Genomic DNA, 17193 nt, shown 5'->3' with positions numbered 1-17193 from the left:
CACAAATTATTTTAAACTGGTTTCCGCCTCACACTCGATCCTTTCTTCAGCCAGTTCAGCATCCCAATCCGTGCTCCGTCCGAGCGCTTCATTAAAGAGGACATAGATCATTTGCCGATATGGACCAAGAAATGGCAGATAAGAGTTTAAGAGTTGCACCTCGGTAGGTCAAATGTAAAGAGATAGTACTCTGCTAAGGGCAAGAACCTTAACAGTGTTGATGAGCAGAGGGATCTCGGGGCCCAAGTTCATAGCTCCTTGAACGTGGCTAAACGGGTTAAAAGCGTGATTTAGAAGGCACACTGCTTGCCTTTAGTAGTTGAAGCATTGAGTTCAAAAGTCAGGAAGTTATGTTGCAGCTTTATAAAACTCTAGTTAGGTTGCACCTGGAGTATTGTACATAGTTGGGGTCACCCTGTTATAGGAAGGATGGCGAGGATTTGGAGAGGGTGCAGAAGTTTACCAGGATGGTTTCAGAATTAGAGGGCATGTGAACAAACTTGGGTTGTTTTCTCTAAAGCAGCAAAGACTAAGGGGAGATCTGATAGAGGTTTATAAGATTATGGGAGGCATAGATAAGAGCCGACAGACAATATCTTTTCCCAGGGATGAAATGTCTAATTTCAGAGGGCATGCATTTAAGGTGAGAGGGGGCAATTTTAAAGGGGATGTGAGGGGCAAGATTTTTTTTAAACACAAAGTGGTGGGTGCCTGGGATGGTGGTAGAGGCAGATATATTAGGGACTTTTAAGAAGCGTTTGGAAAATGGAAGTATGTAGAAATTGTGCAAGAAGAGAGGTTAGCTTAGTTACCCATTTTAAACATTTCAGCAGCAACACTGTGGGCCAAAGGGCCTTTCCTTGCGCTACGTTCTATGATTCTAAACTTCTCCGATAAACACCCTCCTGTGCTGTGAGGAGAAGAGTACTGGCCTCTCTTTCTCTGTAAAGTCAAAGTGTGGGCGAAGGTCCAAGCTGCTGTCTTTGAAATCATGCAGAAAAATGCACACATTACGCCAATAAACCAACAGGAAGCAATTTATTTTTTTTTAAAGTGCTTTACCTACTGAGGATCTTCTACAACACCCAGTGCTTGCTAACAAAATCAGCAACAAGCACAGGCAGTTTGTGTTTCCTGTTTTGGGGCAGCATTGCTTCAAATTAAAATACACTGATATATTGCTAGATTCTTACAGACCCACCATGTATAAGGCAGCTTTTATTCATTTAGTCAACTTCCTCAAAATACAAGCATTCCTGTCAGAATATTTCATAGTACAACGACAGCAATATCATAGTGGTTCAGGCTGGCAAATGCAAAATTCAAGTACCTGTTCAAAGGTGAATAGTTTGTGTGCTCTTTGAGGTGCTATGTATATAGATATATATATTTCTTAAGAGATATAGATACAGAGATATCAAAGTGTACACAGTCACATTATGGACCATATAAAGCAGACGATACCAAACACATAAGCCGTCGCTTGATAGAACAATTGAGCTGTCTAGGTTTGCCACTTCTCCATCTGATCATCGGGTCCAGGTCCCAGTCAGCCGCGGGGGAGTTTTTGGATCAGCTATGTGCTCCAGAACCTGCCCGCCTGAGAGCTGGACAGGCAGCAATTTCCTGCTGAGGTACCACTCCAAGGAGCAACTACACCCCAGGGTTCTGAAAGAGGTGACTGAAGAGACTGTGGAGGAATTAGTAATGATCTTTCAAGAATCACTAGGTTCTGGAGTGGTGTAGGAGGATTGGAAAAATTGGAAATATCGTTCCACTTTTAGGAGGAGGGGAAGGAAGAAGAAAGGAAATTATAGGCCGGTTAGTCTGACCTCAGTGATTAGGAAGATGCTGGAAAAAAGTGCATTATTAAGGATGAGGTTCTGGGGTAGTTGGGGGCCCCTGATAAAATAGGTCAAATTCAGTATGGTTTCCTTAAGGCCTGACTAATCTGCTGGAATTCCTTGAGGAAATAACAAGTAGGATAGCCAAAGGAGTGTCAGTGGATGTTGCTTACCTGGATGTTCAGAAGGCCTTTGACAAGGTGTGCAGATGAGGCTGCTTAACAGGATAAGAACCCATGGTTTTACAGAAAAGATACTAGCATCGATAGAGGATTGGGTGACTGGCAAAGAGTAGGAATAAAAGGGGCCCTTTCTGGTTGGTTGCTGATGATTAGTGGTGTTTTGCAGGGTCTGTGTTGGGATCACTTCTTTTCACGTTATACATCTATGATTTGGATGGCGGGTTTGATGGCTTTGTGGCCAGGTTTGTGGACGATACAAAGATAGGTGGAGGGGCAGGTAGTGTTGAGGAAAGCAGGGAGTCTACAGATGGACGTAGACAGATTGGGAGAATGGGAAAAGTGTGGGGAATTGTATGGTCATGCACTTTGGGAGAAGGAATAAAGCTTAGGCTATTTTCTAAATGAGGAGAAAATTCAAAACTCGGAATGCAAAGGGTCTTGGGAGGCCTGGTGCAGGATTGCTGCAAGGTTATCTGACAGGTTAAGCTGACGGTAAGGAAGGCAAATGCAATGGGAGCATTCATTTTGATAGGACCAGAATATAAAAGCAAGGAAGTAATGCTGAGGCTTTATAAGGCATGGTCAGATTGCACTTGAAGTATTGTGAGCAGTTTTGGCCTCCTTATTTAGGAAAAGATGTGCTGGCATTGGAGAGGGCCCAGAGGAGGTTCACAGAAATGCTTCAGAGAATGAAAGGGTTAGTGAGGAGCTGTTGATAGCTCTGGGCCTGGCCTATACTTGCTGGAGTTTAGAAGGATGAGGGGAGGTGGGGTTGGGTGGAAGTCTCATAGGCCTGGACAGAGTGGATGTGGAGAGGATGTTTCCTATGGTGGGGGAGCCTAGGACCAGAGGACAGCCTCAGAATAGAGGGATGTCAATTTAGGACAGAAATCAGAAGGAATTTCTTTAGCCTAAGGGTAGTGAATTTGTGGAATTCATTGCCACAGACAACTATGGAGGCCTAATCACTGGGTATACTTACAGCAGAGGTTGCTAAGTTCTTGATTAGTCAGGGTGTCAAAGGTGATGGGGAGAAGGCAGGAGAATGGGATTGAGAGGGATAATAAATCAGTCATGTTGAAATGGTGCGGCAAACTCGATGGTCCATATGGTCTAATTCTGCTCCTATGTCTTAGGGTCTCATTGTCTGATGAGGGTAAAGATCAGCCCCATTTGGAAGAGTGTCCTGCGGGAACTGTGTGGATGGAGTGAAATGTGCCACTGTAAATGTGTGCCACGACTATCTTAACACAGTCAAACTTACAGCATAAAACAGATGTACAAGATGATAAATGGAAAGAGTGAACAGCTGGCCCCTTTTCTCCTTGGGCAGGAATGGCTAATACAAGGAGGCATCATTTTAAGGTGACTGGAGGAGAGTATAGGGGAGATGTCAGAGACAGGTTTCTTTTTATACAGAAAGTGTTAAGTGTATGGAAAACACTGCTGGGTGCGGGGATAGAGTCAAATATATTAGGAGCTTTTAAGAGACTCTGAGATAGGCTCATGAGTGTAGGAAAATGAAGGGCTATGGCTGTGTAGGAAGGAAGGATTAGATTGATCGTGGATAGGATTATATAGTGTGGCACAGCATCGAGGGTCAAAGGGTTTATTTGTCCTATATTCTACGCTTTGAAATAGGACTGGGGGAACACTCTCAGAGCTGGCATTGACTAAATAGGCTGAACGGCCTCCTGGATGTAAGAGGAAGCTGTGGCACCCAGAAAAAAATCCCAGGCAGTCACGGAGAGAATGTGCATACTCCAGAGAGAGGTGCTGGGATCATGACCCTCTGCGATCGAGACTGGTTAGAGGTGGCAACCCTAACAGTATTCCTGCTGGTTAAAAACCCTTAACCAGAGGGGAACAACAGAATGGCAGACAATCCAAAGTTACACTGTTTACTGCAGGTAATACAATTGTAGGGATATCTCCAGACCAAATGAATTGGCTTTCCTCATTGCAACTGGGATTTCCAAGCAACCGATCCGGACTCAACCTCACTATGCAACACAAAGAATTTATATTAAAAAAAAATCCTGGATTCTTTTCCTTTGGAAACCTCCCTGAGTCTATAATGAATTATAGGCACCATGCAATATGTCCCATCATCCTTGGCCCAGGATAGCTGCTTCTTCAAGACTTGCCCTGTCAGGGGATGAGAACAAACTTGCTTTACTGACCCCTAACTGGGTCACATCCCAAGGCTACCTTGAGATTCCACTGTGCAGAAGCTACCACCGGAATCCTGTGGGCAACACACCATTCGTTAAATAACTCATGACCTAACACACGGGTAAGGAAATGCATTCAGGTCGAGCAAGGGATATCCCAGAGAAACACACAGAACAAGGCACAGAGCCGCACATCTTCACCCAAATAATGACCTACTTATTATCACCAAAGGTTCTTGGCACTCTGATTTACAATTTACCTCTCAGAGAGAAAGGAAGCACTTGTTACAAACCCGGATGTTCCAAAGATCATTACAACCATTGAAGTATTTCTAGTAGTGTTTATTTATTTAGTTAACCAGAACGGAGTAGGACCTTTCAGCTCCTCGAGCTATGCTGTCCCAGGAACCACCTAATTAATCCTAACCTAATCATGGAACAATTTACAATGACCAATTAATCTACCGATACATCTCTGGACTGTGGGAGGAAAAAGGACCACTTAAGAGAAAACGCACATGTTCCATGGGGAGGATGTACAGATGCTCCTTAAAGAGCAGCACTGGAATTGAACTCTGAACTCCAAAATCCCCAAGCTATAATAGCGTTGCACTGTGACACTGTCATGTTGTAATGAGGAAACACCCTAGCCAGTTTACAGAGAGCAGATTCCTGCAAAGAGCAACGACTTAAATTGGGAGATAATTAGTTTCTTGTTTAAGATTAAAGGTTTGTTTTATTTGCCACACGTCCATAGGAACAGCTAGTGAAAAATGGATTAAGGACATGTTTTCTTGCTGTAAAACTCGAAGGGAACATCAAGTCCACTGACATTTTTGTGCCATTAATTCATCCACCACATTTTAAATCTACTGTGCATTCAGATACCGTGCATTTAAACTTGTGCACAGGAAAAAATAAATTTCTATTAATATTTTTGTGCCCTGACACAAGGGAGACTGCAGTCCTGACGAAGGATCTTGGCACAAAATGTCGACAATTCAGTTAACACAAGAATTTCTGCAGATACTGGAAATCTAGAGCAAACCACACAGAATGCTGCAGGAGCTCCGCAAGTCAGCACCATTTATAGAGGGGAATAAACAGTTGATGTTTTGGCCTGAGACCCTTCATCAGGACCAGAAAAGAGGAAAAAGGAAGAGCAGAAGCCAGAATAAGAAGATGGAGGGGGAAGGGGTAGGTGATAGGTGAGACCAGGCGAGGGGAAGGTGGGTGAGTGGGAGAGGGTGGATGGAGTAAGACACTGGGAGAGGATAACTGAGACCAGGCGAGGGGAAGGTGGGTGAGCGGGAGAGGGTGGATGGGGTAAGACACTGGGAGAGGATAACTGAGACCAGGCGAGGGGAAGGTGGGTGAGCGGGAGAGGGTGGATGGGGTAAGACACTGGGAGAGGATAACTGAGACCAGGCGAGGGGGAGGTGGGTGAGCGGGAGCGGGTGGATGGGGTAAGACACTGGGAGAGGATAACTGAGACCAGGCGAGGGGAAGGTGGGTGAGTGGGAGAGGGTGGATGGGGTAAGACACTGGGAGAGGATAACTGAGACCAGGCGAGGGGGAGGTGGGTGAGCGGGAGAGGGTGGATGGGGTAAGACACTGGGAGAGGATAACTGAGACCAGGCGAGGGGGAGGTGTGTGAGTGGGAGAGGGTGGATGGGGTAAGACACTGGGAGAGGATAACTGAGACCAGGCGAGGGGAAGGTGGGTGAGTGGGAGAGGGTGGATGGGGTAAGACACTGGGAGAGGATAACTGAGACCAGGCGAGGGGAAGGTGGGTGAGTGGGAGAGGGTGGATGGGGTAAGACACTGGGAGAGGATAACTGAGACCAGGCGAGGGGAAGGTGGGTGAGTGGGAGAGGGTGGATGGGGTAAGACACTGGGAGAGGATAACTGAGACCAGGCGAGGGGAAGGTGGGTGAGTGGGAGAGGGTGGATGGGGTAAGACACTGGGAGAGGATAACTGAGACCAGGCGAGGGGGAGGTGGGTGAGTGGGAGAGGGTGGATGGGGTAAGACACTGGGAGAGGATAACTGAGACCAGGCGAGGGGAAGGTGGGTGAGTGGGAGAGGGTGGATGGGGTAAGACACTGGGAGAGGATAACTGAGACCAGGCGAGGGGGAGGTGGGTGAGTGGGAGAGGGTGGATGGGGTAAGACACTGGGAGAGGATAACTGAGACCAGGCGAGGGGGAGGTGGGTGAGTGGGAGAGGGTGGATGGGGTAAGACACTGGGAGAGGATAACTGAGACCAGGCGAGGGGGAGGTGGGTGAGTGGGAGAGGGTGGATGGGGTAAGACACTGGGAGAGGATAACTGAGACCAGGCGAGGGGAAGGTGGGTGAGTGGGAGAGGGTGGATGGGGTAAGACACTGGGAGAGGATAACTGAGACCAGGCGAGGGGAAGGTGGGTGAGTGGGAGAGGGTGGATGGGGTAAGACACTGGGAGAGGATAACTGAGACCAGGCGAGGGGGAGGTGGGTGAGTGGGAGAGGGTGGATGGGGTAAGACACTGGGAGAGGATAACTGAGACCAGGCGAGGGGAAGGTGGGTGAGTGGGAGAGGGTGGATGGGGTAAGACACTGGGAGAGGATAACTGAGACCAGGCCGGGGGAGGTGGGTGAGTGGGAGAGGGTGGATGGGGTAAGACACTGGGAGAGGATAACTGAGACCAGGCGAGGGGGAGGTGGGTGAGTGGGAGAGGGTGGATGGGGTAAGACACTGGGAGAGGATAACTGAGACCAGGCGAGGGGAAGGTGGGTGAGTGGGAGAGGGTGGATGGGGTAAGACACTGGGAGAGGATAACTGAGACCAGGCGAGGGGAAGGTGGGTGAGTGGGAGAAGGTGGATGGCGTAAGATAAGTGGGTGGGGAAGGGGGGAATGAAATGGGAAATGGGAGATAGGTGGAAGAAGTAAAAGGCCTAAGGAATCTGATAGGAGATGAGAGTGGACCATGGGAGAAAGGGAAGGAAGAGGGGAACCAGAGGAAGTAATGGACAGGTGAGAAGAAGAGAAGGGATGAGAGGCTAACCAGAATGGGGAATGAGGAGGGAGGGAAGGGAAGAAATCAATGTTGGAGGAATGGTACAAACATCAAATTCTCCAATGACTAGTAATTTCTTCCCTTCCCTCCTTCTCTCTTTTTGCATTCCCCATTCTGGTTACCCTCTCACCCCTTCTCTCCTCACCTGTGCCTTTCCTCCCTTCGGCGTCCCTCCTACATTGCCCTCTCCTATCAGATTCCTCCTTCTTCAGCCCTGACTTCTTCCACCCGACTTTCCATCCCACCAGCCACCTTCCCCCCACCCACCCAACTTCCTTTCCAGTCCTGATGGAAGGGCTCAGCCCCAAACGTCGACTATTTACTACCCTCGAGAGATTCTGCCTGACCTGCTGAGTTCCTCCACCATTTTGTGTGTGTGTTGCTCAAGATTTCCAGCATCTGCAGAATGTCTTGTGTTTAACATCAGGACATAACCTGTTCCTTGTTGGCATTGGTGGCGGGTAATGAGGGACCCAAGGAATTACTCCCTGCTGTTCTGGACACTATATTACCACAGAATATTTTACATACACCTTTACGGGCAGACAGGGGGCTGCAGTTAATATCACATTTAAAAGACATTGCCTCCACCACAGTAGCACTCCCTCACTACTGCACTGACAGGCCAGAATAGATATTAAAGCAAGATTATTTACATAAATTTTAAAAAATGCAAACATGGCAAAAAGAACTAAAAATTCAACTCAATGAACACAAGAGACTCTGCAGATGCTGGAAATCCAGAGTAAAACGCTGGAGAAACACAGCAGGTCAGGCAGGCTCTATGGAGAAGAATAAATGGGACATTTCGGACCGAAACCCTTCATCAGAAAGGGGGACGAAGCCAAAATAAGATGGGGGGAGGGGCGGGTGCGGGGGGAGAGTATAACCGAGAAGGTGGCAGGTGAAGTTGAGTGGGCGGGATGGGGGAGGATGAAGTGAGAAGCTGGATGGTGATAGGTGGAAAAGAAATGAGCATCCACTTCCCTAATTTGGAACATAATCAAGTCTGCTCCACCATTCCATCAAGGCTGATTTATTATCCCTCTCAATCCTATTCTCCTGCCTTCTCCCTGTAACCATTAACACCCTGATTAATCATAAACCTACCAAGCTCCGCCTTAAATATACCCAACGATTTGGCCTGCACATTCCCCACTTTGGCTTCCCTCTTACTTCTTCTCCTCACCTGCCTATCAACTCCAGCTGGTGGTTCTCTTCCCTCCTTTTCTCCCATGGTCCATTCTCCTCTCCTATCAGATTCCTTCTTCTTCAACCTTTATCTTTTCCACCTATCACCTCCCCACTTCTCACTTCATTCCCCCCTTCCCCAAACACCTGGCTTCACCCATTACCTTCTAGCCTGTACTCCTTTTCTCCCCCTACCTTTCCAGACCTGATATAGGGTCTTGGCCTGAAACGTCAGCTCTTTATTCCTCTCCATAGATGCTACCAGACCTGATGAGTTCCTCCAGTATTTTGTGTATATTAACCTTAAACCAACTCAGTAACTGCTGCTTCAAGGATAGTGGTGCCAAGGTTTGGGGGCTTAATGGATTCAAGTTCATTGACTCAGCAGCATTAAGGATTCAGGTGGTAGCTTGTGCACAGGGTCAGTTCAAGGCCCTTGGCTTACTGCATATATACTTCCATGGCTTTGCTGGGCAATGGGAGTCCGACGTACCCGTTCAGATGCCTCAGGTTGTCTGTTCCCAGGTAAGCCACCAGGAGCTCTGTACGGCGCTGGATCAGGTGTAAGATGTCCTCGGCAAGACTCTCCCTGCTGGTGTATCTCACCTTCTCAAAGTCAAAGATGTCCTTCAGGAAGAAGAGCACTTGTTCCTAAAAAAAAAAAAAACAAAATAAGACGTTAGGTTTATGACCAACCCAGCTGGACATGATGAAGCCAAACTCAGGCTGGACCCATTCCGACATGTTTGTCCATGGCCTCCTCTACTGCCGTGATGAGGACAAACTCAGGCAGGAGGAGCAACATCCCATTTTTCGTTTAGGTAGCCTCCAACCTTATGGCATGAACATCAATTTCCCACCCCTCCCCTTCGCTATTTTTCCAATCCCCATTCTAGTTCCCCTCTCACTGTTCTCTTCTCTTCACCTCCCTCTGGTTTCCCTCCTCCTTCCTTTTCTTCCATGGTCCACTCTCCTTTCCTCCTTTACCTCTCCCCACCATCGAGCACATCAACTAGGAGCGCTGTCACAAAAAAAACAGCTCTCCTTTACCCTCAACCATCAGGCTCCTGAATCAGTGTGGATAACTTTACTCAACTCGACACTGAACTGATTCCACAGCCTATGGACTCACTATCAAGGACTCTACAACTCATGTTCTTAGTATTATTACTTATTTACTGTGTTCATTATCATTTGTTTTTCTTTTTGTATTTGCTCAATTTGTTGTCTCTTACACTTTGGTTGTTTGTCCTTGTTTGTGTGTAGTTTTTCCACTGACTATTGTATTTCCTTGTATCTACTGTGAATGCCCGCAAGAAAACAAATCTCAGAGTAGTATCATCATCATTATGTGCTTTGTCATATGACATGGGAAATCATGGTCTTCCATCAATCTTTAAAAACATGATTGTTCTTGGCAAATTTTTCTACAGAAGTACTTGGCCATTGCCGCCTTCTGGGCAGTGTCCTGGGTAGCAGGGTGGAGCTACGTCTCAACCAAAGGTGGCAGGTGCTGCTTCCCTCCCGTGAGCCTGCAGGTCACCCTTGGGCAAGCTGCAGCACCTGCTTAGTCCCCCCGATCCGGGTCATGTGAAGCCATGGGCGCAGGTGGTGGAAGGTCGTATGAGCAGTTGGTGCATATCACAAGTCCTGGTTATGCGACCACTGACACCAGGCAGACAATCTCTGGAGAGTATTGATAATAACTGGGGATCATCATCTTGTATAGACACTGCCCAGAGTAGTATATGGTGACATGTGTGTACTCCGATAATAAGTTTACTTTGAACTTTGAATCCGATAAGTCATCATCCTGCTAGTCATCCCCTATCTAATGTCCTGCCCCACATTACACATTCAGGAAATTAAAAAACTTGCATACCTTAAAGAAACAGCACAAATCAAAGAGGGAGTTCCTGGGTCCTAAGAACCCCCATGCCAACACAGGGCTGATGTGCTCACAAACAGAGTAGAAATGTGCAATGAAGCCATTTGGCACCTGTCAAAGGACAACAAGGGAAACAACTAATGATTTGATTAGAAAATAGAGACTCATTTCACACATGAAAACAAAAAATGCCCAATAAAACACTCATCAAAGCTGACAAGCCCAATTTGCTCTCTCAGGGTTAATCTTTGTGGAGACTGATCCTTTCCTGGTCCTGGATGTGAACTTAAGACCTAGATACAGAAGCAAACAGCATCACCAAGTCCATAAACCAGACTTCCAGTATCAAAGGACCCCCATCACCCAGGACATGCCCTCTTCTCATTGCTACCATCAGGGAGGAGGTACAGAAGCTTGAAGACACACACTCAAGGGTAAAAGTCCTTGATTGAGTGGATGTGGAGAGGATGTTTCCTATAGTGGGAGAGTCCAGGACCAGAGGACACAGTCTCAGAATAGAAAGGTGTCCTTTTAGTACAGCGATGAGGAGGAATTTCTTTGGCCAGAGAGTGGTGAGAATCTGTGGAATTCTTTGCCACAGGCAGCTATGGAGGTCAAGGCTTTATATATATTTAAGGCAGAGGGCCTAATTCTGCTCCTATATCGTGTGTGCGTGTGTGTGTGCGCGCGCGCGCGCGCACGCGCATAATTGATCCACCCCCATTCTTAACAGTTGGAGAGGTGTTCTTTTCATGAAATTCTGCACCCTTTTTTCTCCAAACATACCTTTGCTCATTGCGGCCAAAAAGTTCTATTTTAACTTCATCAGTCCACAGGACTTGTTTTCAAAATGCATCAGGCTTGTTTAGATGTGCCTTTGAACCTTTTGAATAGAACATTTTGGCCGTAAAAAAAGTGGGGAGGATCGATCATGCTTTGGGCTTGTGTTGCAGCCAGTGGCACGGGGAACATTTACTGGTAGAGGGAAGAATGAATACAATTAAATACCAGCAAATTCTGGAAGCAAACATCACACCATTTGTAAAAAAGCCAAAGATGAAAAGAGGATGGCTTCTACAACAGGATAATGAACCTAAACACACCTTAAAATCCACAATGGACTACCTCGAGGTGCAAGCTGAAGGTTTTGCCATGGCCCTCACAGTCCCCCGACCTAAACATCATCGAGAATCTGTGGATAGACCTCAAAAGAGCAGTGCATGCAAGACGGCCCAAGAATCTCACAGAACTAGAAGCCTTTTGCAAGGAAGAATGGGCAGAAATCCCTCAAACAAGAATTGAAAGACTCTTAGCTGGCTACAGAAAGCGTTTACAAGCTGTGATAAGTACTGCTATGCAGGGTGCCCAAACTTTTGCTTCAGGCCCTTATCCTTTTTTGTTATTTTGAAACTGTAAAAGATGGAAATAAAAAAGTTTTCTTGCTTAAATTATTAAAGAAATGCATCATCTTTACCTTTATGCCTTTTGGAAATCAGTTCATCTTTTACTCGCTTAGCTATTCACAGTAACAGAAATTTTGACCAGGGATTCCCAAACTTTTGCGTGCCACTGTATATATGTATGTATGTAAAGTCTGCAGAGAAAATAAACAGTTGACATTTTGGGCTAAACTTCGGGTTTATTCAGAACTGGTGACGAAAACTGCTTATTCCTCTTCATAGGTACTGCCTGACCCACTGAGTTCCTCCAGTATTTTGTGTGTGTTACTCTGGATTTCCAGCATCTGCAGAATCTCTTGTGTTTAGGATTTGATGCATTTAAGAGTTTTGGAGCTTGTTTGAGGACATGTTCGCTATGCCAGTGGTCCCTAACCACCGGATGGTAGACCTGTACTGGGCCGCAAAGAATGTGCTACCGGGCCGAGTGGAAACGGTATGATTTGTCGATATGAAACGATATGAGTCAACTGCACTTTTCCTCATTCCCTGTCACGCACTGTTGAACTTGAACGCATGCGAGGTCATTACGCACGCGAGGTCATCAGTGACCCAAGACGCAAATGACCCAAGACATGCAAAGGAATGGGTCCATGACCCATTTGTGAATGTCCCCAGTGAATCATCCACGTCAGCGCGGGAAGAAGATCAACTCCTCGAGGTTGCAAATGACAGTGGGCTGAAAAGTATGTTTGACATAACATCTCTGCTGGCATTCTGGATCAAAGGCAAGGCTGAATATCCTGAGATAGCCACGAAAGCACTGAAAACATTGCTTCTATTTCCAACATCATATTGCTGCAAAGCGGAGTTTTCTGCAATGAATGCAATGAAAACTAAATTGCAGAATAGACTGGACATAAGGAACCCCCTTCGAGTATCGCTGTTTCCCATCACCCCTCGATAGGACCGTCTTGTTGCAGGAAAACAAGCCCAGGGCTCCCACTGATTCAGCGATATTGGTGTGTTGCAATGATTTTATATGTTCATACGGGGAAAATATGTGCTGTGTGTTTAATATCCAAACGTTACTTAAAATGTTATGATGCTATTGACTTATAATTGACATCATTATACTCATGCGAGGAAAACATGCGCTGTGTGTTTAATACTAAATTCGTTAGATAAGCCCTTTTAGAAATGAAATTGAGTGTATTAGCCACTTATAAGTGCCTTATAGTTGACTTATCACCTATATTCCAGTCGTGATTAACACCCTCCCCACCCGCCCCCCGACCCGGTCGGCCGGTCCGCAAGAATATTGTCAATATTAAACTGGTCCGCGGTGCAGAAAGGTTGGGGACCCCTGCGCGATGCCTCACTGCAAACCTCATCCAATATGGGTATTGTTGCAGAAACAGTCACACTTCCTTTATAACATAGAGCACTGGACAGCACAGCACAGCACAGGTCCTTCAGCCAGCAATGCCGTACCGAACCTTTTCCTTACTCCAAGGTCAATTTAACCCTACTCTACCACATAGCCCTCCATTTTTCTTTTGTCTGTGTGCCTATCAAAGAGTTTTCTTAAACGTCCGCAACGTGCCTGCCTCCCCTTGCAGGTGCTCCATGCACTCACCACCCTCTCTGTAAAAACCCTACATCTGACATTCCCCAATACTTTCCTCCAATCACCCTAAAGCAAGGTTTCCCAACTTGGGATCCATGGACCCAAGCTTAATGGTATTGGTCCGTGGCAGAAATCCCCGCCTTAAAGTTATGCCCCCTTGTGTCAGCAATTTCCACCCTGGGAAAAACTCTGGCTGTCCACTCTATCAATGCCTCTTATCATCTTGTACACCTCGAACAAGTCACCTCTCATCTTCCTTCACTCCAAAGAGAAAAGCCCTGGCTCGCTCAATCTATTCTCATATGAAGCACTCTCCAATCGAGACAGCATTGTGATAAATCTCCTCTGCACCCTCCCCAAAGCTTCCACATCCTTCCTATAATGAAGCAAGCAGAACCGAACACAATACTCCAAATGTGGTATAGAGCTGTAATGTTATCTCTTGTACTGTATTTGGCCTTGGCTGCATGCTCAGTTCAAATCCCGATTCCAATTCATTTACTTATCACGTGTACTGCACATCGAAACAGAGAGTGAAATGCATCCTTTGTGTTAATAACCAATGTAACCAAACGATGTGCCGCCACACAATCCAATGCAAAACCAGGGCCCATAGACCATGTTCAGCAGAACAACATGAGCAACAACAACCACCACCAAAACAACAGAAGCAAACTAAGACCCTTCTTCAGCCTCCCACCTACCCACTCACACAGTGACAAGGGCCTCTCAACCCAGCACCAGCTACCTCTGGGCCTCTGACCTCCCATTCCTGGCCCTGGACTCTCAGACTCTGGGCCTCCAACTTCCAAATTGATAACTCTCTCATCCAAAGATAGTTGATGGGCTCTGAAGATGAACTGGGTTTTCCTGATAATACTCTACAGTGTTGTATACACCCAACAACTAACTCCCAATAAAGGGTCTTATTTGGTTTTAACCTACTAGCTGTTACATTTGACCTTTGCTGCTCCAGTTGCCAACCACCCAGACCATGCTCTCTTCTCACTGCTGCTATCAGGAAGAAGGTACAGGACCCTCAGGACCCACACCACCAGGCTCAGGAACAGTTATTACCCCCCAACCATCAGGCTCTTGAATCAAAGGGGATAATTTCACTCACCCCAACACTGAACTGTTTCCACAACCTATTAGATTAGATTAGATTATGAGGACACGCAGTCCTCTTTTATTGTCATTTAGTAATGCATGCATTAAGGAATGATACACTGGTTTTCCACTAACAAAAACCACATAATTATAACATATAGTTACAACAGTGCAAAGCAATACCGTAATTTGATAAGAACAGACCATAGCACGGTAAAAGTCTCAAAGTATGGACTCACTTTCAAGGACTCTTCATCTCATGTTCTTGATATTTATTGCTCAATTATTTATTATTAATTTCCTTGTTTTTTTTAGTTTCTTTGTACTTACTGTGAATGTCCACAAGAAAATGAATATGTTGATGTACTGCATATGTACTTTGATAATAAATTTACTTTGAACTTTAAGACTACAATCTTCAGCACACACAGATACCAGCCCAGTGGCGATTGGCATGTGTCAATGATGCCTACACAGGGATAGACTGTCAAACTCAATGTTGGGATCCAGCAATGGTTCATTGAGTGGTGAGGGCCTGAGGAATAACCGCAGAGACGAAAGACAGTGAGGGACAGGTCTGCTGTCTGATCTCACCTTCATCTGCTGTCTCTTCGTCTTCAGAACGGACCAACAGCTCGAAGCCACAGCCTGAAAGGAGAATACAAGTTATGTTAGAGATAGGGACACAAGTAAATTATTTAGCCTTGCTCTGCATTCAACAAGATCATGGCTCAACTTCTACTTAACCTCCAGTTCCAATGGCTGAACCTCCACGGTCCTCTGGGCTGTAAAATTACAAGGCTTCAGCCCTGCCTGAGAGAAAAGGTTTCACTTCATTCAGTCCTCCTCCTGATTAATTTCTAGACCTAAACACAAGAGATTCTGCAGATTGAAAATTTTGAGCAGGTACACAGCACTTCATAATCCATTTGGGTAGCCTCCGACCTGACAGTATGAATTTTGATTTCCCCAATTCCCAGTAATCTCTCCCCCTCCCTTCTTTTAGTATTCCTCATTCTGGTTATCCTCGCTCCCCTTCTCTTCTCCTCACCCGCCCATCACCTCTCTTCTCTGGTGCCCTTCCCCTTTCCCCTTCTTCCACAGTCCATTGTCCTTTCCAATCAGATTCCTTTTTCTTCAGCCTTTTACCTCTTTCACTCATCACCTCTCACTTCATACCCCCTCCCCACCACCCACCTTACCCCTCACCCAGTTTCACCTATCACCTGCCAGCCTATACTCCTTGCCCATCTCCTCACTTCTTTATTCTGGCTTCTTCCCCCTTCCTTTCCAGTCCCGATGAAGGACAACAGCCCGAGATGCCAACTGTTTATTCCTCTCCATCGATAATGACTGACCTGCTAAGTTCTTCCAGCATTTTGTGTGTGTTGCTCATTTCTAGACTTGGCAGCTAGGTGAAACATTCCCCCACCACCCCGCTCTATCCCTGTCAAGCCCTCGAGGAATTTTGTATGCTTCAGTGATGCCAGGGAACAGATGCACTGAACTTCTCAATTCCTCCACTGTGGCAAATCTTCACTGCACACCATACAAAGCAAATATATCCTTGTTTGATAAGCTGAAGAAAACCTACACACTCAGTCAATACAATCAATGACTGATCTGGCTGTGAACTCTGCATTTTCCTCATAAATCTTAATTCCCCTGCTATGTAAAAATTTACGCACCTAAATGTGAACCTACGCACCATCTAGAGGACTTGAAAAATTAGCAAGATGTTCACACCCCACCTAGCAGGAGGGGATATTAAAGCTAAGTTCAAGTTGTGGAGTTGTACTGTACAGAAACAGGCCCTTCGTTCCATCATGTTCAAGCTGAGCTTTGTGCCCAGAAACCTAATCCCAATTGCTGCATTGGGTCCTTATCCTTTGCCTTGTCTATGACTGTCTAGCTGCTTCCTAAAAATGCTTTCTAGATCCTAATCTTATTTTTGATCACCTGCTTTAGCAGTGTATTCCAGATACCATCCAGACAGCAATTCAGAATCAGGTTTAATATCACCAGCACTTGTCATGAAATTTGCCTCTGATAGTAGCAATGAGAACAAGGCATGACCTGGATGATGGGGGTCCTTAATCATGGACGCCAGCTTTTTGAGGCATTACTCCTTGAAGATGTCCTGGATGCTATGGACGGCAGTGCCCATGATGGAGCTGACTAACTTTACAAGTCTCTACAACTTACATAAATCCCGTGCAGTAGCACACTACCCTCCCCTCCCCCCAGTACCAGACAGTGATGCAGCCGGGTAGAATGCTCCCCATGGTACATCTGTATAAATTTTGCGGTGTTTTTGGACACACCAACTCTTCTCAAACTCCGAATGAAATATAACGGCTGCCATGCCTTATTTGTAGCTGTATCGATACATTGATTGAAGAGATTAGGTTTTTATTCTTTGGAGCACAGAAGGTTGAGGGGGGACTTGATATTGGTATTTAAAATTATGAGGGGGATAGATAGAGTTGACGTGGATAGGTTTTTTCCATTTAGAGTGGGGGAGATTCAAACAAGAGGGCATGAGTTGAGAGTTAAAGGGCAAAAGTTTAGGGGTAACATGAGGGGGAACTTCTTTACTCAGAGAGTGGTAGCTGTGTGGAACGAGCTTCCAGCAGAAGTGGTTGAGGCAGGTTCAATGTTGTCATTTAAAGTTAAATTGGATAGCTATATGGACACGAAAGGAATGTTGGGTTAGGGGGT

The 17193-nt window shown here is 46.0% G+C and overlaps 1 protein-coding gene across 4 annotated transcripts in view; it reads right to left on the bottom strand.

The window, feature by feature from the left end:
- Window positions 1-1025: 1025 nt before the first annotated feature.
- The window catches only part of miga1 (mitoguardin 1), a 128142-nt gene continuing 111974 nt past the window's right edge, over window positions 1026-17193 (bottom strand). The window contains exons 14-17 of one of the 4 annotated variants that reach the window (XM_063064739.1): window positions 15067-15120; window positions 10330-10446; window positions 8941-9098; window positions 1026-4174 (exon numbers count right to left, since the gene is read on the bottom strand). In XM_063064739.1, coding sequence (XP_062920809.1) covers window positions 4135-4174; window positions 8941-9098; window positions 10330-10446; window positions 15067-15120 — 369 coding nt within the window. In that variant the 3' untranslated portion in view covers window positions 1026-4134. Of the gene's footprint in view, window positions 4175-7509; window positions 9099-10329; window positions 10447-11819; window positions 11930-15066; window positions 15121-17193 lie in introns of those variants that run through there. The other 3 variants (XM_063064738.1, XM_063064741.1, XM_063064742.1) reach the window with 3 other exon arrangements.

Source organism: Mobula hypostoma, chromosome 12 (genome assembly GCF_963921235.1).
Source record: "Mobula hypostoma chromosome 12, sMobHyp1.1, whole genome shotgun sequence".
Taxonomy (NCBI): domain Eukaryota; kingdom Metazoa; phylum Chordata; class Chondrichthyes; order Myliobatiformes; family Myliobatidae; genus Mobula; species Mobula hypostoma.
The sequence above is the reverse complement of the archived record's forward strand: the minus strand, read 5'-3'. Positions and strand labels throughout refer to the sequence as shown.